The sequence below is a fragment of the Bos indicus x Bos taurus genome, chromosome 5, assembly GCF_003369695.1.
Source record: "Bos indicus x Bos taurus breed Angus x Brahman F1 hybrid chromosome 5, Bos_hybrid_MaternalHap_v2.0, whole genome shotgun sequence".
NCBI lineage: Eukaryota > Metazoa > Chordata > Mammalia > Artiodactyla > Bovidae > Bos > Bos indicus x Bos taurus.
Window position 1 is genome coordinate 90,632,101 of NC_040080.1, and position 23,270 is coordinate 90,655,370.

General features: G+C 40.3%; 2 protein-coding genes across 3 annotated transcripts in view; both read right to left on the reverse strand.

Moving 5' to 3' along the window:
- LIMA1 (LIM domain and actin binding 1) overlaps window positions 1–16,736 on the reverse strand; it is a 91,998-nt gene extending 75,262 nt beyond the window's left edge. The window contains exon 1 of one of the 2 annotated variants that reach the window (XM_027542831.1): window positions 16,596–16,736. The gene's annotated coding sequence lies outside the window, so the exon portion shown is untranslated. The remainder of the gene's footprint in view (window positions 1–16,595) is intronic. The other variant, XM_027542830.1, reaches the window with a different exon arrangement.
- A 726-nt stretch (window positions 16,737–17,462) lies between these two features.
- The window catches only part of FAM186A (family with sequence similarity 186 member A), a 129,086-nt gene continuing 123,278 nt past the window's right edge, over window positions 17,463–23,270 (reverse strand). The window contains exon 12 of the mRNA XM_027543493.1: window positions 17,463–17,523. Within this exon, the coding sequence (XP_027399294.1) occupies window positions 17,463–17,523 (61 nt within the window). The remainder of the gene's footprint in view (window positions 17,524–23,270) is intronic.

Genomic DNA, 23,270 nt, shown 5'->3' on the forward strand with positions numbered 1-23,270 from the left:
TTAAACATTATTCACTTTTTAATATAAAGGTAACTAAAGTCCAAAAAGGGTAAGTCCACATATAAATGCTGGAATGTCCAATCGAAATTTTTTCCTTTAATTAGGTCAGCAGTTTTCAAAAATAGCTCCAGCAGCCAAGGTGTGATCAACCAGCACCCTTCCCAGTTTCCCACTCTGCCACCCTCTTTCACCCTCCTTCCATCTGGGGAACCTCTCCTCCACTGGCCTCAATGAACACTCAAGCTGCTATTTTCTTCCCTGTCTAGCTTCCTTGGTTAGAGTGACTGGTCAAGGGATGAGGCTGTTCACCACAAACAATTCAGTTCAGTTCAGTTGCTCAGTCATGTCCAACTCTTTGCGACCCCATGGACTGCACCATGCCAGGCATCCCTGTCCATCGCCAACTTCCCGAGTTTACTCAAACTCATGTCCATAAACAATTAGGCAGACGTGAAGAACCAGCTCATTGGAAAAGACCCTGATGCTGGGAAAGACTGAAGGCAGGAGGAGAAGGGGATGACAGAGGATGAGATGGTTGGATGGCATCACCAACTTGATGGACATGAGTTTGAGCAAGCTTCAAGGTGAAGGACAGAGAAGCCTGGCATGCTGCAGTCCATAGGGTCACAAAGAGTCAGACAAAACTGAGTGACTGAACAACAAAAATACAACATACAGGGGGGCTTCCCAGGTGGCACTAGTGGTAAAGAACTGGGCTGCCAATGCAGGAGACACAAGAGACATGGCTTTTATTCCTGAGTCAGGAAGATCCCCTCGAGTAGGAAATGGCAACTCGCTCCAGTATACTTGCCTGGAAAATTCCATGGACAGAGGAGCCTGGCAGGCTACAGTTCATGGGGCTGCAATGAGTCAGACAGGACTGAGTGACCGAGCACACATGAACACAATATACAAAACAGATGTCTCTACCTGCTCTCGTCCACCCCTTCTTCCAAGCCAACTCAAACTCCCAAAGGCAACCTCTGTCACAGTTTGGAGTAAAGACTTTCTGATATTGCCTATACAGGAGAATAACAGCAAGCACACAAATACTATGTGTTAGTCACTGTTCTAAGCATTCAATATACATTATCTCATTTTATATTCACAACAGCTCATGAGGAAGCTATTATCATGACGCCTGTTTGACAAATGAGAAAACAGGCACAAAGTTAACATGAATCACATAGGAATGCATATTTTTAAAAATTAAACTGGTCTTATGTTAATATGCTTCTTAGTAATTATTTCCTCTTGGATGTCTTCCCACATTAGGACATACAGATCTACCTCAACCTTTGAGTACCACATACTCTTTCACTCTGCAGTAGTTTATGACTTGTTTAAAGAGGCCTTGGTCAATGAACACTTACACCATTCTCATTATTAAGAATGGGACTGGAATGAACACGCTTCTACTATTGCCTACTTGGCAGTGTGCATCCATGGTGTATATTCCTAAAGGCAGCATTTCTAGTTCAAAAAACCTATGTATTAAAATTTTTCATAGATATTTCTAAATGTTCCTCAAAAATATTGCATCAATTTATATATATATATATATATTTGCATCAATTTATATTTGAGCCATTAGCTATATGAGAATAAACCTGTTCTCTACATTCTTATCAATGTTGAAGAGTATTAATCACTTTTTATTTTTCTAACCTGCTAGATATGTGGAAAATGGTACATTATTGCTTCAGTTTTTATTCTTTTAATCACTGGAAGGTTGAGTATGTTATTAAATGTATATTGGCCACTTAATACACTTATTTTTTGAAACTACAGTTATATTTTTCAAAGGTCATTTATAAATTGTTTATCTCCACAACTTAATTACTTCTAAATTTGCACAAGGACCTTCTGAATATCGTGTGTAACTCCTTGTACAATTCAAATTGCCTCTCTGAGCAGCTGTCTTTCCCGGTGTCTGATTCCTATTGAGATCTCATTAATATTCTTTGTAAACAGAAATGTTGCTTCACTGTACAGATGAAGAGTTTCTGTAGAGTTCTCTTCTGTAGGGCACCCACCCCTTGACTGCTCATCAATATTCTCACCAGAGCACAACCCTGTGAGAAGCCTGACTAACACTATGTGACAATCTAGGCATTAAGATCATTCTCTGTGGTTGGGCTTCAGCTGTGACCCCCAACCAGCCTGTCTAAGGTATCTTAGTTGTGTGGGGAAAGGGGTGCTCTGGATCATCATCTTTGGAATCTGAATCTCTCACGTGGAGTCCAAACACATCTAATTTTTCTGAGAAAGTCCTCTATATACCCAATGTAAAAACAGATTTGGAATTATAGTTTTGGCTTGATCCCAGGGTTATTAGGCCAGAGCAGGAAAGCAGACATAGACCCTAATCATCCACCATCTAGATAGACTGTGTCAGAATCAGGTAAAAGACTGAGCCACCTTAGCATAAGCCTAGGGATCAGTTATGTGCAAAGTGATTCACTCATTTGATTTTATTCCATTAATCCTTATGACACCATGAAGTAAATACTATTCTTGTCTTTCGGAGGAAAAAAGAGGCTCAGAAAGGTTAAATTACTTGCTCAAGATAATATACCTAGTGAGTGGCATACCCAGGATTGGAAATAGTCTGAAAGACCATAATGTCCATGCTCTAATGTTTTACTGCACACCACATCCTCCCTGTATCTGGGGGTGCTCTGAGTCAGTCTCAAAGTGTCTCAAAATTAGAAACGGAAAGGGCTGGGCCACATATCCAACTTCCATCTCTAAGTCCACTCTGTCCCAGTTCCTTTCAGCTCAGGTCCACATCTTGATTCTACCACTTATCTATTTCTTTCTTTAGGTTGGCGGGGGGGTATGCCATGCAGCTTGTGGGATCTTATTAGGTTGGTGCAAAAGTAACTGCGGTTTTTCATCATTGAACTTTGCCATTTGATACTGGAATACATTCTTAAATAAATGTGGTTATGCTATACATCACTTTAATGCACATTTCTTGCTTTGTGTTTTTTTGTTAATAATATTACTTGTTGTTTACTTCGTATTTATTTTAGACTATAGAAATCATGTTAGACAAAAAGCAAATTCGAGCAATTATTTTTTTCCAAGTTCAAAATGGGTTGCAAAGCAACAGAGACAACTCACAACATCATCAACACATTGGCTCAGGAACTGCTAATGAACGTACAGTACAGTAATGGTTTAAGAAGTTTTGCAAAGGAGACAAGAGACTTGAAGACGAGGAGCAGAGTGGCCAGCTATTGGAAGTTGACAGTGACCAATTGAGAGCAATCATCGAAGCTGATCCTCTTACAACTATGTGAGAAGTTGCTAAAGAACTCAACATCAACCATTCTATGGTCATTCAGCATTTGAAGTAAATTAGAAAGATGAAAAAGCTCGATAAGTGAGTGCCTCAAGAACTGACCAAAAATCAAAATAATCATTGTTCTGAAGTGTCATCTTCTCTTACTGTATGCAACAATGAACCATTTCTCGATCAAGATTGTAATGTATAACAAAAAGTGGCTTTTATATGACAACTGGTGAAAACCAGCTCAGTGACTGGGACAATAAAAAGTTCCAAAGCCATTCCTAAAGCTAAACTTACATCAAAAAAGGTTATGGTCACTGTTTGGTGGTCTGCTGCCCGTCTGATCCTTGACAGCTTCCTGAATTCCAGAGAAACCATTACATCTGAGAGTATGCTCAGCAAATTGATGAGATGCACTGAAAACTGCAATGCCTGCAGGCAGCACCAGTCAACAGGAAGGGCCCAATTCTCCATGACAACGCCCAACCGCACATCACACAACCAACCCTTCAGAAGTTGAACAAATCATGCTACAAAGTTTTGCCTCATCAGCCATATTCACCGGACCTCTCACCAAACCAACTACCACTTCTTCAAGCATCTCAACAACTTTTTGCATGGAAAATGCTTCTACAACCAGAAGGAAGCAGAAAATGCTTTCCAAGAGTTCGTCAAATCGTGAAGCATGGGTTTTTATGTTACAGGAATAAACAAACTTATTTTTTGTTAGTAAAAATGTGTTGATTGTAATGGTTCCTAGTTTGATTAATGAAGATGTGTTTGAGCCTAGTTATAATGATTCAAAATTAACAGTCTGAAACCACAATTATCTTTGTACAGGTTGAGGAAGGCATAGCAACCCATTCCAGTATTCTTGCCTGGAGAATCCTCATGGGCTACAGTCCATAGCATGACAAAGAGTTGGACACGACTGAGCAACTAAGCATAGCACAGCATATATATAGATATGTATAGCTATACGTATATATATAGCTTTTATAATTAAATGTTCATATCTTTGGAAGAAATGATGCTAAAGCTGAAACTCCAGTACTTTGGCCACCTCATGCGAAGAGTTGACACCCCACTCCAGTACTCTTGCCTGGAAAATCCCATGGACGGAGGAGCCTGGTAGGCTGCAGTCCATGGGGTCGCTAGGAGTCGGGCACAACTGAGAGACTTCACTTTCACTCTTCACTTTCATGCATTGGAGAAGGAAATGGCAACCCACTCCAGTGTTCTTGCCTGGAGAATCCCGGGGACGGGAGAGCCTGATGGGCTGCCGTCTATGGGGTCGCACAGAGTCGGACACGACTGAAGCAACTTAGCAGTAGCAGCAGCAGTATCTATTAAGTAACATTAGGAAAATCACTCTAAGCCTTAGTCTTATCATCTCAAAGATGTTCTTTTAGCCTAGTGATAAAATAAGTGCTTAATAAATAAGGACAGTGGTGGTGGTAATAAAAATAGCTAAAATTCGTCAAACATTTGCCACGTGCTAAATGCTGTTTTAATTCTTTTGCAAATATAAACTTATTAATCCTCATAATAACAAACTCAGAATAGTATTGTCCCACTTTACAGATGAAGAAATTGAGGCCCAGAGGGGTTAAATAAGTCTTAGCTCATATTTTTTAGGAAGCTGGGATGGAAACAAAATCATAATCTCAAGCACAAAAGATAAATCAGTCATGCAGTTCCAACCCACACTGTTCTTCACTGTAACTTATTTTTGCTAAATCAGCAATTTTTAAAAAGGCGCATCTTTGATGTTGTCTCTTTGAAACTAATAGTGATGACCAGGAAAACTTGCTGTTTAGTTAGTTGGTAAGTCATGTCCGACTCTCTTGCAACCCCATGAACTGTAGCCTGTCAGGCTCCTCTGTCCATGGGATTCTCCAGGCAAGAATACCGGAGTGAGCTGCCATTTCCTTCTCCGGGGTATCTTCCCGACCGAGGGATCGAACTTGTGTCTTCTGCATTGGCAGGCACATTCTTAATCACTGAGCCACAAGGGGACTTCCAGAAAAACTATGGCTGCTCAAAACACTGACACTATTTCTCTGCACCAGAAACTCTAAATCTCTGTCAAAAGGGCCAAATTTTAGGTGTTCTCAACACCTCCGTAAAAACTCTAAGTTGAAGATAATAAAATTATCATTTTCCTACATGCTTCTATTACTTTATTCATCCATTTAAATATTTTCTTGTACTTTTGAAACCCACATTTGCTTTTTACATAATTGTGGTAATCTCACAAAGCTTATTTAGACAGATAAAAGAGTAACCTCTAATCATAGCCTTTACAAACTAACGTGAGTTTAAAGTTTTTAGGTCGTGAAAAGTGAACCAGGAAACTTTCTAATCTTTTTTTTTCTTTAAATTAAGGACTTAACAGATCTAATCCAAGTTTAATTCTCCCTCTTCCCCCAGATCTAATTTGTTATTTATTCACTAAGTTCTTCCACCCAAGTTGATAATTAACTCATTGTTAGGACAATCATAGACCAAGGCAGTGAGGTTTTTCTTCCAGTATTTTTTCACACATAGCAATGAAAATCTCTTTCAATACGTGAAAAAACCAAACCAAAAACTCTACAGATAATGTTGGCAATAATTTCACATTTAAAGTGAAAAGTAGAGAAAAGTACAGTTAATTGTAAAAACAATGTAGAAATATAGAGTTGACTGAGGCCATTATACAAAACATAGATTTAACTCTGAATACTTGTTTTTCCTTTAACCTTTATATCATTTCATACTTTAACATCAGCTGCATCAAATATCAGTACCTGGTACAGGGTAGGGGCTCACTAAATATCTGTTACACAAATGAAAAACAAATCATGCTAGCTCTCAGTCACCAGGTATCTTGACAAAGGAATGCCCACCTACATAACTGAGTATCTATCCATAAACTACATACTCCCAGGTCTTGCCAGTTACATGCTAATTAAAACAAAGTGGCTAATTAGTTTTCTTTGCAATGTCAAAGCAAAAGAAATACATACACTTATTTAAGAAGGCTGCTTCTGTTAAAGATATAACTTCCTTATACCAGTTCTTTGTCCTTAATAATTAATCAAGTTTTCTCCAAATACAGGGCTTCTAAGTTTCACTCCTGGCCATTTCCAGGAAGGGCCTGGCTTTCATTCTTATCTGAAATTTTAGATGATGTATTTTTTTCAGGACTTGTTCAATCTGAAAAGCCAGCGCAGATCAATTTAACCAATCCCTTCAAGCAAGAGAATTAAAACAGTTTTACTGAAAAGTGATTCTTCCCTAGGCAAGTTCTATAATCCTTCCTTTCTGTAAAAATCTTAGAAGCTAACCCAGAACAATGCTTTAATCAAGCACAAACATAGCTGAAGCTGGTCACATAAAAAATTACCAAATCACACAGGCACAGAAGTGATAAAATTTTGTTACTTGTGTGAACCAGTCCTGTGCATCTTATTTCTTAAGGACTGTCTTCTGCACTGGCAGGCAGATTCTTACCACTGTTTTTAAAAAGTCATTGAGAGGCATTTTTTGAGTAATGAGAGGTCTTTTAGTTACCAGGGGAAAGTCAATCAACTCTTTAGGAAGGTCTCAGTTTCTTCATCTCAAAAACAGCTAATAATTCACAAGGGATGGTTTTTGAGGATGAAATGAGAAAATAAAAGTATAAATTGCTATAAAAACTATTATAATTCTTAATAAAATTTCAAGTCAGTTTCAAGGAAAAATATACTGGAATTAAAAATTATTCTACCCAATGAAGAGAAATTGGAAAAAAAAAAGTAGAACTGATTAGTTCCATTGTCTGGTTTCACTAGATGTTAACAAGAAACCCCTTGTTTAACACTGTTGCTAAAAACCTTTCTAATCAAAACACTGTCCTATTTCAGGACATGTAGTAAGTAAAAGGAAAGTACTTTCATCTTTCCTTGAGAACTCTAGGTAGCTTTCTTCTTTTCCTCCCGGAGAAGAAAGCAGAAAAAGTTTCTGGGTGCTTGAAGATTCTAGTGTGTTAGTTCTAGTTTTGCTATACTAGCTTTTAAAAATGTCACGAGAGCTAACAGATTAGTATTGGCCAGCAGTAATCACCCTGAAAGTACATGCTGACAGTGGTAGTAAAATAGTGGCCTAGATCCTGGGAACACCTTGGAAAACCTGCACTCAGATGGAAATGAATCCTGCCTATCACAGTACCCAAACCTTTGTCCAGCTACCTTCAGAAATCCTCAGAGACTGCTACTTGATTTGAACCCTGATGGAACTACTTCAGCTGTTGTCCATTAAAAAAATACACACAGTTAATTGTGTAACACACACAACAAAACTCTTGGATTGCAAACCAAACCAAAACTTTTAAAATCAAGAAGTCTATCTTCAAGGCTCATTCATTCATTCAACAAATATTTGAGCACTTACCCTGTGTCAAGCAGAGTTCTATTTGCTAAGTATATAAGATAAAAAGTGACAGACAAGCTCTCTGCTCTCATGCAGCTTCCATTCCACTGGGGAAGCTGGACAATTCAACACTGTGATTAAATGAAACACTGTGACAATTAAACACTGTGATCAGTGCTGTGAAGGAAATACAAAGAGAGTAATTGGAGTGGTGGTAGGAAAGGGGGCAGATACTTCAGATAGTGGTCAGGGAAGCCCTCTTTGAGTGAATGACATTTGAGCTGAAACCTGAATGAGGAGGAGGAGACAGCCAGCCAGCCAGGTGAAGAGAAAAGATAGAAAATAGCAAATGCAAAGTCCCTGAGGCAGGAATGATGGCAAGGGAATGAGTCAGAAGTATGAAATGATGACAGAGATGAGTGGCAGCCAGTTTAAATAAGGATTTACCGGGGATGGTAGAAGATTTTAATGTCATTCTAAGTGTGATGTGAAGTCAAATGCTGTTAGATAATCATGTTTGTAAGATGAAGATATGTGTAATACATTCTATGAGTATAAAAGTGCTTATTACATGCATAATGGCTACATACAAAATGAAAAGGAAAGGCAAGGTTCTCACACTTAGAAGATTTTCAGTGTTTTAAGGAAGCAATAATTCATAAATAGTGACAGCACTAGGGTGACAAATGAAGTAAAAATAAAGTGCTAACTGAAGACTGGGGAGGGAGTCACTGATTCAAATAGAAGACTTAAGAAAAGGCCTCATATTTTTAAAGTAAAAAAAATTTTTTTGAGCTCTTAAAGAAAAAAGGATTTAAGCAGGAGTGGGGGAAGGAGGGGAGTCTGAGGCTGTGGGAACTGCATAAGCAAAGGCACAGAGGCAGGAAAAGACAGGGTGGGTCCAGGAAACCATGAATCATTGCCTGGCTACAATTGCATGGCTACAGTGCCAGGTGGGTGGGTAGTGATGTGAGAGATAAGTCTGGAGAAATGGGCTGTCAGGGTGTGGGAGTTGGGGTCCTGAACGGCATGTTGAGAAATTGAGACTTAATTTACTTGGGCTTTGGCTTTAAGTATGTAAAAGAATCTCTTCAGGTACTTGTTAAAACTGCTAATTTCCATGCCCCATCCCTCCAGATACATTGATTTATAAGTCTAAGTGGGACCTAAGAATCTCCTTTTTAAACAAACACTCCAGGTGATTCTAAAAGAGGTAATCAGGAAACCATACTTTGAAAATCGGTGTAATATTTTTATTTATTTATTTTTATGACAAGTCTGGGCTGAAAGGGAAAAACTGAAGCCAACTCTAAGGATTGCTCAAGGTCTCTAACAAAAAGGGGGAACCTGACATAGAAGACTGATAACAGAGCCTTTATTGGGACTTGCCTGGATGTCCAGTGGTTAAGACTCCACAGAGGGTGTGAGTTCAATCCCTAGTCTGGGAACTAAGATCCCACATGGTGAGGTACAGTTAATAAAATAAAATTTTAAAAAACTCTTTTTTTAAAAAAAGGGCCATTATCACTGTTGGGATAGAATCAACCAAAGTTGGTGATTAGATGTGGGAGGAGAGAAGAACAGAAGTGTTCAAGACAACTTCAAACCTTGTCCTTAGGGAAATTAGGTGGGCACAGGTGCCTGGTGGAGACAGACCATCTGCAAGGTCTATGAGGTGTTGGAAATGTGGATCTGGGGGCTCAGGAGATATGCAGAGGCACTAAACATGCTGCTTAGGTACTCCAAAGTAAATTCAACACAAATTAAACAATATAAAAAGTAAAACCATAAAATTCAGAAGGGAATTGAAGTGAGTACTTAAACCCATCTCTGGGTGGCAAAAAGACTTTTAAACATAAAAGTAATAAAAGAAATCCCAAAGAAAAAGATCTGTAGATAAGTAATAATATACCACATACAAAAGTAAAATAACTAACATTTGACCATCAAACAAGCCATTGATATTCTAAAGAGCTTACTGGAATCCCTGAAAGTCCAGTGGTTAGGACTTGGAGCTTTCACTGCTAGGGTCCAGGTTCGATCCTTGGTGCGAGAACTAAGAAGATCCTGCAAGCAGCAAAGTTGCTGCTGCTGCTGCTAAGTCACTTCAGTCGTGTCTGACTCTGTGTGACCCCATAGACGGCAGCCCACCAGGCTCCCCCGTCCCTGGGATTCTCCAGGCAAGAACACTGGAGTGGGCTGCCATTTCCTTCTCCAATGCATGAAAGTGAAAAGTGAAAGTGAAGTCACTCAGTCGTGTCCGACTCTTCGAGACCCGCATGGACTGCAGCCTACCAGGCTCCTCTGTCCATGGGATTTTCCAGGCAAGAGTATTGGAGTGGGGTGCCATCGCCTTCTCCGAAGCAGCAAAGTTATCCCCTCCTAAAAAACCCCACTAAGAATAGTTTCTGTGTGGAATAGTGGAAGTTATTAGATAACTTGGCAGCTTAAACATCTTGTCATAAAGAGACTTGCTTTATACGCAGTAAAGATGATTGGGCTTTGTGGCATAGACTGGCAGGGCTCTTTTGATGTACTTTACAAGACTGTCAAGTGTCAATCTAGGAGAGTGCCTAAATATACTAATTGTTGTAACTTACCTTGTCTTGAGGGCACAAATACACTAAATTGCCCCCAAGCTCCACTAAACCTTGCTACCTCTAATGAAACTACCTTTACTACATCCAGTCTTTCCTGAGGCTCCATATATTTAAATTGTGTGCAGGGTTAGGAAGGACAGGAAATCATTTCACAATGTCGAGTGAGCAGGGGCTCATAAATCATCCTTTTAGCACATAGAATCAATAGCTCAACCCTCTCATCTTACAGATGAGGCTCAGAGAGGATGAAAGACTTGCCAAGATCACCTAAGTGGCTGATTCCCAACCCGGAGTCAGGAATCCTGACTCTCAAATGGCATCCCTTCCATTTTGTAGTGCTGCTCCATCCATCACGAGCTGTGGATTCTCAAAACAATTGATATTTAAAACATCACAATTGCAACTTCTATATGCTTTCTACTTTATCACTCTACTCATTCAGTTTGGTCTAATAAAAACCTGTACTCCCTCCCCCAAAGCCCCAAATAAATGAGAGAACTCCAAAAAACAAACAAAAAACAAAATTAAAATGTTCAGGCATTCATTTAAAAATGGGAACAGATTAACCAAAAGACAATTCACAGAAATGAAAATGAAGGTATGAAAAATATTCACTCTTACTAGTAATTAGATAAATATATATTTAATCTCTTTTACTTATCAAATTAGTAAAGATTAAAAAATAAGATTCAAAGTTACAAAGATACACAAAGATAGGCCCTCACAATCACTGCAAGTGAGAATATTAATCTAGTCTTTATGAAAACGCAATTTGACAGCAGTATTTTTTAAATTTTCATGCTCTTTGACCCACTAATTAAACTTCTGAGAATCTAACCTAAGAAAATAATGAGTGATTTGTACAAAAATTTATGCATAAATTTGTTCTCAATTTTTTTCACTTGTTAATAATGGTGTAAAAAATCAAAACATTCAAACACACAGTTAAATTTTGCACCATTGATAGAATAGGGTATTAAACATCTATTTAAATTGTTTTCAAATAATTTTGATGTTGAGGAAAACCATGATATGATGTAGATGGAAAAGCAGATACAAAATTCTACTGTAGTAAAATGAACCCAACTACCTGTATGTTTATGTCAGTGTGTCTGTGGGTATCAAAGACAAAAAAAAAGACTTAAAGGAAGTGAAGTGAAAGATGCTCAGGCATGTCTGACTCTCTGCAATACCTGGACTATACAGTCCATGGAATTCTCCAGGCCAGAATACTGGAGTGGGTAGCCTTTCCCTTCTTCAGGGGATCTTCCCAATCCAGGGATCGAACTCAGGTCTCCCACATTGTGGGCAGATTCTTTACCAACTGAGCTATCAGGGAAGCAAATAGGACTTCTCACCAGAACAAATTATGGGCTAGTCTATCTTCTTCATAATTTATTTTTTTCCCTCATTTTCTATAATTAGCAATATAATTCTTATTTTCAAAATATGTATGTTTGTATATATGAATATAGAACAAGAATTGTATATAACATGAAAAAAGATTTTAAAAATGATTAATTTGTAAATCACTCACATAGAGGTGTCGGTTGAAGTCACGGAAATAGATCAGATTGTTCAGGGGGAGAGTATAAGGAGAACAGGATGCTGGAGAGGGTCACAGCAAACACACACATTTAAGGGGCAAAAAGACTGAATTAGTGAACGAGCATAGAAGGAAGTAGCTAGATGGAGAACCAGGCATTGTCACATCAAGAAAGCCACATGAGGGACTTTTCTGGTGGTCCAGTGGTTAAGAAATCTGTACTTCCACTGCAGGGGGTGCAGGTTTGATCCCTGGTTGGGAAACTAATATTCTGCATGCCACATGGTGTGGCCACAAAAAAGAAAGCCACATAATACGAAGAACCAGAAAAGTTGTCCATATGGTCAAATGTTGCCAGCAGTAAGGAGGAGGATAGTGACAAGGCCATTAGAGGGAAATCACTGGGTACTACACATGAACAGACTGGTTTCCTCTAGTTCTGGTGAAAGAAAGTGAAAGTGTTAGTCACTCAGTCGTGTCCAACTCTTTATGACCCCATAGACTGTCGTCCACCAGGCTCCTCTGTCCATGGAATGCTCCAGGCAAGAATATTGGAGTGGGTTGCCATTCCCTTCTCCAGGGGATCCTCCTGACCCAGGGATCGAACCTGGGTCTCCAGCATTATAGGCAGATTCTTACCATCTGAGCCACCAGGGAAACTTCTAATTCTGGTGGTGGAAGCCCAATCTGAGCAAATGGTACCTATTCAATAAAACTGACTGTGAAGAAAAGAAGTCCTGTGCCTAAATTATCTGTTTAAACTTCAGTTTATGGGGGGGAAAAGATTGTGGAAATCTAAAACCAAGTAAAAGCATATTAGGATGACTAATCTATTGGTAATGAAACAAAAATTGGCAATACTTTGGTGTACAAGAAAAAACATGTTTGAGGGATTGTAAAGTTTCCATATAGTAAGCTCTGTTATAGAATAATTAAGGGAAAAAACAGCTCCACACTTGTTATCAGAAGGACAAAAAAACTGTTACCTTTTTTCCCTAAAGATGCAGGTTCTCAGTTTCAGAGCAGTATTAAAATATTATTTAAAAGTAAAAATAATGTAAAATATCACAGTATCATGTTAACTTCTTGAAACTGGACATGTGAAGTTTCTAGAAACATTTTCAAATATAAACAAATCATTTGACATGCTAAATAATGGATTGTTTGTTGAGTCAAACCTTGTCTTTTTGTAATAATCAGATGAAATTAACCTTCTCATAGGCCATTAATTAAATATACAATTTGTCAATGATAAACAAATGTCCTAGTCTGGAGAGGGGATGTTGATAATGGGGGTGGCCATGGATATGGACTTCCAATCTACAGAACTGAGAGATAATAAATAAATGTTGGCTTAAGAAACTACAAAAACAAAAAAAAAAATCTCGTCTTTTTTATGAAAAGATGTCTGCATTAGCAGAATAACTTGACTGAGTCTCAAGGACTCTCTATCCAGCCACAGAATAAACACACCAGAATGGGCCTGCCAGGAGTACCATTTACCATAGAATCTCAATCCCTCAACCCTCAAGCAGAAACTACTCAATTTACAACCACTCATTTTGTTACTAAAGAACCTTGAGAGTCTGTGTTAAGTAACTTAACATCGCCTGGAGATTACTGTACACAATCCAAAATAAAGTACCTAAACTTCCTATCAAAAAACATGCAGTGAATAGACCATGCATGTGTGCTCAGCCATATTGGAGTCTTTTTGCAACCCCATGGACTGTAGCCCACCAGTCTCCTCTGTCCATGGGGTTCCCAGGTAAGAATACTGGACTGGGTTGCCATTTCCTACTTCAGGGGATCTTCCTGACCTGGAGGTCGAACCTGCATCTCTTGTGTCTCCTGAATTGGCAGGCGGATGCATTCTTTATCACTGCACCACCTGGAAAGCCAGTTCATCAAGTACCATGGCTCACATTGCCAGAGGAAACAACCATCACCTGTATTATTAACTCACAATCTCTATTTTAAAAACGAAAAACATAATCATATAGAAGAGGCTGTGGCATGTTCATCTTGTAAATATTAGAACACTGGCACACAGCAGGCAGTTAGTAAATGCTTCATATAGTTACTCTAAATGAAGAATACTCAAGAATACCATAAACTTCAGATCATTAACACTCTGCAAAGAATCTTCAAACATTTCTGACCTCTTCCTCCCCCACCCCATCCCCTGCTCCAAAAAAAAAAAAAAAGAAAAGAAAGAAAAAGACATTTTGAGGGTACCTTAGCAAGAAAAAGTATCCTCTGTCTTTAAGGTGTGCTGTTAACAGAACTATTTTCACTTCTGAAGCTTTCTTTCCTTAGAATTATGAGATTAAAATTTGGCCCACCTTTAACCAGAATCTGGAACAAATTTGAATGTACCAAGTTAAACAAAGTTACACAATGGGCCAATTTTTACAAATACACTGTTTTGCTAATGTTGCCAATACACTGTTCTCTTCCCAGAGGCTGCTCTAGAGTTCAGGGACTACAAGATAACAACACTTCCGGGCCCAATACTGAACGGTGAAAATAGCCCCATCAGCTATTCACCAAACTGCACAGAATTAATGACAAGTCATAATTCCATTATCAAAATGCTATAATGTTGACAGGACACAATATGAGTGACACAAATACATGGACTGAAGAGAATCACTCAGTATTGCTCAGAGGTTCTTGTTGTTTATTCTGTTTTGTGTTCAAGGAAAAGTAGAGGAGGGATTTTTAAAACACTGTATGTTCTGTGCTCCTACAGCACTCTGGGTTGATCTCTAGTATAGCACTGACCTCACTAATACTCTAAGTTGTATCTACTGACCTGTCTAACCCATTTGATTTTATTCTTTTAGAATAGGAACATTTAGAACTTTGAATTCACAGAATCGACGATACAAACGGCACTCAATAAGTGTTCTGTCCACAAAGTTAAACCCGGCGGTGGGGGTGAGACTATGGGCGATGAGACGATGGGAGGGCCTTGAGCACAAAGAGGAGCCAGGTGGAGTCTGTGAGACTATAGGCTTAGAGCTATTTTGGACAACGTGAGAAACAGCCAAGGCGATGAGACCGGCTATGGGACCCTGGCAGTGTGTTGCAGACAGAGGAGAACTCAGCAATGGCCAGGGGACAAATAACCATGGGATGGTTTGGGGGGACTTCCTAGGGCTGAGACAGACTGCGGCCACCACCTGGGCAAGTGACCAGGAAACAGTGAGCTCCTGGAATGCTCTGGAACTTTCAGAGTGTCTTTCAAGGATTCAGCCGTGAACTGGGGGTGTTAAGTATTCAGTAGCTAAAAAGTAGGAATATTTTAAAAACACAGCAGTTTATTTTTAAATTAATTTTCTATTTAATTAATATACTTATTTTAAATGAAATATTTCAAGTTTCCAGTTTTATAATAAATATATATAAGGTATTTAAAGTATAATTTTGTTTAACAATAGCATTTTAATAAACATTATTTAAACTAAAAAAAAAAAATAAATAAATAAATGTTCTGTCCAAAAAATAAGTTCTTAAAGTGATTACTGAGTACCATACTACATGTTGTTCTATCAATGCAAAACAAATACACACACACACTCCCTTTTTTGAAGGTCAACCTAGAACATGATCATCCTTCATCCAGGTTGTAACTCCGCAGGAACTTAAGTGCTCGTTGAGGCTCATCTTCTTTTGTGTCTACATCAGACCTCAGAACAAAGCATTATTTCATGGCTTCTAAAATACTTATCATTTGTTAATAGTAATTATGCAGATGAAATGTATTCCATTTAATCATCTAAAGCAAGAGCAAACGAAAGAATATCCAATGCAAAAGAAGACCTCTCTCCTTTAAAGGGTCACTGTCTTAATGGCTAATAACTCCCTAAGTATCTTTGACTAACTTGAAAAGTCAAGCTAATAGAACCACCTGGATTAGGCAGAGTTTTGAAAGCTGGAATTAAGTGAAAGATAATATTAGCTCAAATATCTCTCACCAGGATCGTAAGCACCAGTAAGGAAGGGTGCCAGATGGTTAGCTCCTAGCTCCTACAGCTTCAGGCTTAGTAGGTGTAGCCCGGGGTGTACAATTACCTTATATTAACACCCACGTATTGACAGGTGCCAGCGACTTGTACACGATAGCGATTCTGGGGTGACACATCCAGCTGTAAGGCCTGCTATAGTATCAACGTATCTCAAAAGGGTGTAAGAATCTTAAAGGGTTCAGCTGGCAGAATGGAAGGGGAGAAATATCGAAGAGGAAGAGAATGGCTGAAAATGAAGAATGAAAAACAACAGTTAGATTATCAGAATATTTCTCTGGGAGACTATTTTGAATTTTGAACTGCCGCTTTCCTCCACCACACTTATATAGTGAGAAAGGAGTGTTCCAGAGGGAAGAGGAGGGGGTCCGATCAGTTCCCGCCCTCAGTCAGCAAAGGCTCCGCTCTACATAATTACTCCCAACCCCATTCTTGCCTGGAGAATTCCAGGAACGGGGGAGCCTGGTGGGCAGCAGTCTATGGGGTCACACAGAGTCGGACACGACTGAAGCGACTTAGCAGCAGCAGCAGCCAGCACAGTACCCAGAAGTGAAGAAGGAGCAAAGGATCAGCAGTTCCTCCACTCCCTTTCTCGAGGGGGAGGGGTTCACGCTCCTTGTATTCCCCTCACCCGAAGCAGTCGCGGGAGAAAAAGGGTGTGGAGGGAATCCGGGGTCTCCGTGGACTCTCCGGCTGCGGAGGATGTGGAGAGAGAAGACCCTTACCTGGCTAAAAGCGGTCTTTCTTCTGCGCTGCTATCAGCCCCGCCACGGGTCCCTGGCGTTCTGCCTCGCGCACCTGTCGCGACCTAGCTCCAACACCTACAGCTCTCTGCGGCCCCGCCCCGGTCCGGCTCAGAGCCCCGCCCCGGACCCCGCCCACAGCCGCGGAGGCGCGCACGTCGGCCCGCCTCCTGCGCGGCCTCGGGGTGGGCGTGCGCGCCGCTGGTTGCGTGTTCTTTCCTTGAGACTGTTCGCCGTGCTCCGTTTTGCGGCGTAGGAGGCGTGAGGGGCGTGGCTGCATTTTCGTGGGACTGTTTCTAAACTCTCCTTTCTGAGGAGAGCACGCACCTGCACGGCTTAGGGCTCAGTGCTTCTGTACTTTGGCTTTAACCCTTTGACTCCCAGCTACCACATTGACTCAATAGCGACTAGAAGTTTTGTCCTGGTTCAAGTGTAGGCCAGTCACCAACCAGGTTCTTGGTGCTTTTGGGGTAAGTTCTGTGCAGGGAGGGTGTTTTAAAGGAGGCCTTAGGGTGTAGTGGAAAGAGCTATAAATTAATCCTGGCTCAACCGCATAACGCCAAATCGTTTCACCTGACTAGAGCACAGTTTCTTCATGTAAATGAAGGGGTTGGACAAAGGCAGGCCTCCCAAGTTCTCCTGCAGCTCTAGCCATTATTATTCCTTCATTTACAGCTCTGCTCTAAACGTTAAGAGTTCGTTAGGAGGCCTAGTGCTTAGCCTTCCTGGCCCCAGATTTTGCCCCAGGTACATGTGGGCTGCATGAGTGCCCTTCCAGAGTATCTTTTCCTTTTCTTGCACCCCAGGTGTAGTCAAGTTCAAACTACAAGTTTTCTGCAGTTTTCGAATTCAAGTAGCTTGATAAGTACTAGAAGTGGCTCGTGGTCGTAAACACCTGTATTTATACTTCCTAATGGCAAATAGATGGGGAAACAGTGTCAGAGTTTAGTTTTTTGGGCTCCAAAATCACTACAGATGGTGATTGCAGCCATGAAATTAAAAGACGCTTACTCCTTGGAAGGAAAGTTATGACCAACCTAGATAGCATATTGGAAAGCAGAGACATTGCTTTGCCAACAAAGGTCCGTCTAGTCAAGGCTATGGTTTTTCCAGTAGTCATGTATGGATGTGAGAGTTGGACTGTGAAGAAAGCTGAGTGCCAAAGAATTGATGCTTTTGAACTGTGGTGTTGGAGAAGACTCTTGAGAGTCCCTTGGACTGCAAGGAGATCCAACCAGTCCATTCTAAAGGAGATCAGCCCTGGGTGTTCTTTGGAAGGAATGATGCTAAAGCTGAAACTCCAGTACTTTGGCCACCTCATGCAAAGAGTTGACTCATTGGAAAAGACTCTGATGCTGGGAGGGATTGGGGGCAGGAGGAGAAGGGGACGACAGAGGATGAGATGGCTGGATGGCATCACTGACTCATGGACGTGAGTTTGAGTGAACTCCGGGAGTTGGTGATGGACAGGGAGGCCTGGCATGCTGCGATTCATGGGGTTGCAAAGAGTCGGACACGACTGAGTGACTGAACTGAACTGAACTGAAATCCCACGGACGGAGGAGCCTGGTAGGCTGCAGTCCATGGAGTCGTGAAGAGTCAGACATGAATGAGAGACTTCACTTTCACTTTTCACTTTCATGCATTGGAGAAGGAAATGGCAACCCACTCCAGTGTTCTTGCCTGGAGAATCCCAGGAACGGGGGAGCCTGGTGGGCTGCCGTCTATGGGGTTGCACAGAGTCGGACATGACTGAAGTGACTTAGCAGCAGCAGCAGCAAAGCAGTTAAGGGGCTTCCCAAATGGCACTAGTGGTAAAGAACCTGCCTGCCAATGCAGGGGATTTAAGAGACAGCGGTTCGATCCCTGAGTTGGGAAGGTCCCCTGGAGGAGGAAATGGCAACCCACTCCAGTGTACTTGCCTGGAGAATCCCATGGCGAGGAGCCTGGCGGGCTACTGTCCATAGGTAGTAAAGAGTCCAACCTGACTGAATCGACTTAGCACCCATGCATGCAAAGCAGCTAGTTAAGGACGATTTCTATAGACCAGTCACTTCTTTTGTTCTTTCAAATACCCAGCCTAGACTAACTGTGGATAGATATCAAGCATCAAGACTCATATTCCCATGCTACCTGCCAGTTTTGTTAAGAGTCCTAGCAAATATATAGGATGGTACTTCAGAAAATGCATCCCATTAGGTGTGGCGTTCCTTTAATAAATTCCCTGTCTCCATTTTTTTTTTTTTAACAAGCTAATAAAGGCCCTTATTCTCTGCTAAAGAAATTAGGAAGACTAATTTAGGTCAGAATTTTGGACCTAGATTTCAGTCTTGACTCAGCCACTTACCAATTAAGCAAATAACTACTTGTTCTCCTGCACCTCTTTTAGTACCCTCTTGGTAATAGAGCTAGTTGTATGCCACAGTTGGCTTTTACCAGTTTGCAGGACTGATTACTGGGGATTCCACGTGGCTCAGTGGTTAAAAGAATCCACCAATGCAAGAGCTGCAAGAGATGTGGATTTGATCCCTGGATAGGGTATATCCCTTGGAGGAGGAAATGGCAACCCACTCCAGTATTCTTTCTGGGATAATCCCATGGACAAGCACCTAAGCCTGATCTCTGTATTTGGAGGGATTTTTATGAGTTAGTTGTTAAGCATAACCACTATTAAAAGTCAAATTATATAAACTAACAAGTATGTTAAGAGGTAATAAATGCCGAAAATGTCACTTTTCTTTACTTCACTTTACTAATAACTCTAAACATTGTCTACTGTATCTGTAGGATGGAAATATATAACATTGTATGTGTTTCTTCCCAACTATTCAAGCTTGTGTGTTTGTCACATTTGTAGCATGAAATTGGCTGCAATAGGAGTATTTACACATGGAAATTGGCAAATACTACAAACAAGGACTTGGTTTCTTCTTGTATTCATTTTCTAGCCCAACTGTAGGCAATTTTTTCTGTAAACAGCTTATTAGTAAATATTAAGGCCTTCCAGTACACAACTTTGTCACAACTACTCAACTTTTACACTGAAAGTGGGCATAATTATGTTCTGATAGTGCTTTATTTACAAAACAAGCAGTAGGCTAATGGAGAAAATATTAATACTTAACAGTGTATCAAACTGTGGCCTTGACATTTTGAGTAGCACAAAAAGTTTTAAGTATTTTTCCAGTATTCATAAGTTATTATCCAGTTCCATAAAGAACTTGCTCATGTCATTGATATATGAATGAAGCTCCCAACAGTGAAGTTCACTGTTTTTCTTTTGTCTTACTACTGAGTAAAACAAAAAAGGTCGGTTTTCATTCCAATCCCAAAGAAAGGCAATGCCAAAGAATGCTCAAACTACCGCACAATTGCACTCATCTCACACCCTGGCAAAGTGATGCTCAAAATTCTCCAAGCCAGGCTTCAACAATACAAGAACTGTGAACTTCCAGATGTTCAAGCTGGATTTAGAAAAGGCAGAGGAACCAGAGATCAAATTGCCAACATCTGCTGGATCATCAAAAAAGCAAGAGAGTTCCAGAAAAACATCTACTTCTGCTTTCTTGACTACGCCAAAGCCTTTGACTGTGTGGATCACAATAAACTGTGGGAAATTCCTAAAAAGATGGGAATACCAGACCACCTGACCTGCCTCCTGAGAAATCTGTATGCAGGTCAAGAAGCAACAATTAGAACTGGACATGGAACAGCAGACTGGTTCCAAATTGGGAAAGGAGTACGTCAAGGCTGTATATTGTTACCCTGCTTATTTAACTTCTATGCAGAGTACGTCATGAGAAACGCTGGGCTGGAGGAAGCACAAGCTGAAATCAGGATTGCCGGGAGAAATATCAATAACCTCAGACATGCAGAAGACACCACCCTTATGACAGAAAGCGAAGAAGTACTAAAGAGCCTCTTGATGAAAATGAAAGAGAAGAGTGAAAAAATTGGCTTAAAACTCAACATTCAGAAAACTGAGATCGTGGCATCTGGTCCCATCACTTCATGGGAAATAGATGGGGAAGCAGTGAGAGACTTTATTTTCTTGGGTTCCAAAATCACTGCAGATGATGACTGCAGCCATGAAATTAAAAGATGCTTGCTCCTTGGAAGAAAAGTTAGGACCAACCTAGTTCAGTTCAGCTCAGTTGCTCAGTCGTGTCCAATTCTTTGTGACCCCATGAATCGCAGCATGCCTAGACAGCATATTAAAAAGCAGAGACATTGCCAACAAAGGTCCGTCTAGTCAAAGCTATGGTTTTTCCAGTAGTCATGTATGGATGTGAGAGTTGGACTATAAAGAAAGCTGAGCACTGAAGAATTGATGCTTTTGAGCTGTGGTGTTGGAGAATACTCTTGAGAGTCCCTTGGACAGCAAGGAGATCCAACTAGTTAATCCTAAAGGAAATCAGTCCTGAATATTCATTGGAAAGACTGATGTTGAAGCTGAAACTCCAATACTTTGGCCACCTGATGTGAAAAACTGACTCATTTGAAAAGAGCCTGATGCTGGGAAAGATTGAAGGCAGGAGGAGAAGGGGATGACAGAGAATGAGGTGGTTGGATGGCATCAACGATTCAGTGGACGTGAGTTTGAGTAAACGCCGGGAGTTGATGATGGATAGAGAGGTCTGGCATACTGTAGTCCGTGGGGTTGCAAAGAGTCGGACACGACTGAGTGACTGAACTGAACTGAAACCAAAAATATCAGTCAGCATCCATGTCTGAACTACACTTCTTTGGCAGTGACGTGAGCATCTTGTTTGCTGAAATGAATTGTAATTAAGCATTTATTCATAGTCTGATTATTGTGAGATAATATTGGAAAAAGAATGAAAACTGATAGTAGATAGTCAAGAAATAGCAAGTCACACTGAAAGTACAGGTATAGACACAGTATTTTAGTTTAAAATTCATGCCAAAGACTCCATTAAAAAAGTACTAGAACTAATAAATATGTTCAGTAAAGTTACAAGCTACAAAATCAACACACAAAGCCTATTGCAGTTCTGTACACTGGCAATGGAATATCAGAAAGAGAAATGAAGAAAATAATCCCATTTACAACTGCATCAAAAAGAATAAAATACTTAGGAATAAATTTAATCAAGGAGGTGGAAAACCTATATATTGAAAACTATAAAACATTAATGAAAGAAATGGAAGAAGACACAGACAAATGGAAACATATTCTGGGCTCGTGGATTGGAAAAATCAATATTCTTAAAATGTCCATACAATCCAAAGCAATCTAGAGACTCAGTGCGATCCTTGTCAAATTCCCAATGGCATTTTTCAAAGGAATGGAAGTACTCCTTAAGTTTGAATGGAACCACACCAAAACCAAAACAAACAAACAAACAAAGAAAAACCCACAACTGAATAGCCAAAGTAATCTTGAGAAACAAGAACAAAGCTGGAGACATCATACTCCCTGACTTTATATTATAAATCTTTTATAATTAAAACAATATGGCATTGGCCTAAAAATAGACATGTAGATCAATGGAACAGAATAAAGAACCCAGAAATAAACCCATGCATATATGATCAATTAACTTATGACAACGGCTTCCCTGGTGGCTCAGAGGTTAAAGCGTCTGCCTCTAATGCGGGAGACCTGGGTTCGATCCCTGGGTCAGGAAGATCCTCTGGAGAAGGAAATGGCAACCCACTCCAGTATTCTTGCCTGGAGAATCCCATGGACGGAGGAGCCTGGTGGGCTACAGTCCACGGGGTCGCAAAGAGTCGGACACGACTGAGCGACTTAACTTTCAACTTTCAACTTATGACAAAGGTTCCAGTAATATGTAATGGGGAAAGGATTATCTCTTTAGTAAATGGTGTTGAGGAAACTGTCTTACACCATAAACAAAAATTAATTCAAAGACATTAAAGACTTGAATGTAAAACCTGAAGCCATAAAACTCCCAGAAGAAAAAACAAAGACAGTAAGCTCCTTGACATAGGTCTGTTGATGATTTTTTTAATCTAACACCAAAAGCAAAAGCCACAAAATCAAAAATAAATAGGACTACATCATACTAAAAAGCTTCTACACAGCTAAGGAGACCATCAACAAAATGAAAAGGCAACTTACTGAATGGGAGATCATATATATCTAATAATGAAGTAATACCCGAAATGTATAAAAAAAACTCATACAACTCAATAGCAAATAAAGGTCAGTTAAAAATAGGTTGAAGCTTTGAATACACACTTTTCAATATAAGACATACAGAAGGTAAACAGGTTCATAAAAAGATGCACAGCATTAATCATTCAGTTCAGTTTAGTTTAGTTCAGTCGCTCAGTCGTGTCCGACTCTTTGCAACCCCATGAACTGCAGCATGCCAGAACTCCCTGTCCATCACCAACTCCCAGAGTTCACTCAAACTCACGTCCATCGAGTCGGTGATGCCATCCAGCCATCTCATCCTCTGTCGTCCCCTTCTCCTCCTGCCCCCAATCCCTCCCAGCATCAGAGTCTTTTCCAATGAGTCAACTCTTCGCATGAGGTGGCCAAAGTACTGGAGTTTCAGCTTTAGCATCATTCCTTCCAAAGAACACCCAGGACCGAACTCCGAGAAGTCCAAACAGAAACCACATGAGATATCACCTTACACGTGGTAGAATGTCTATATCAAAAAG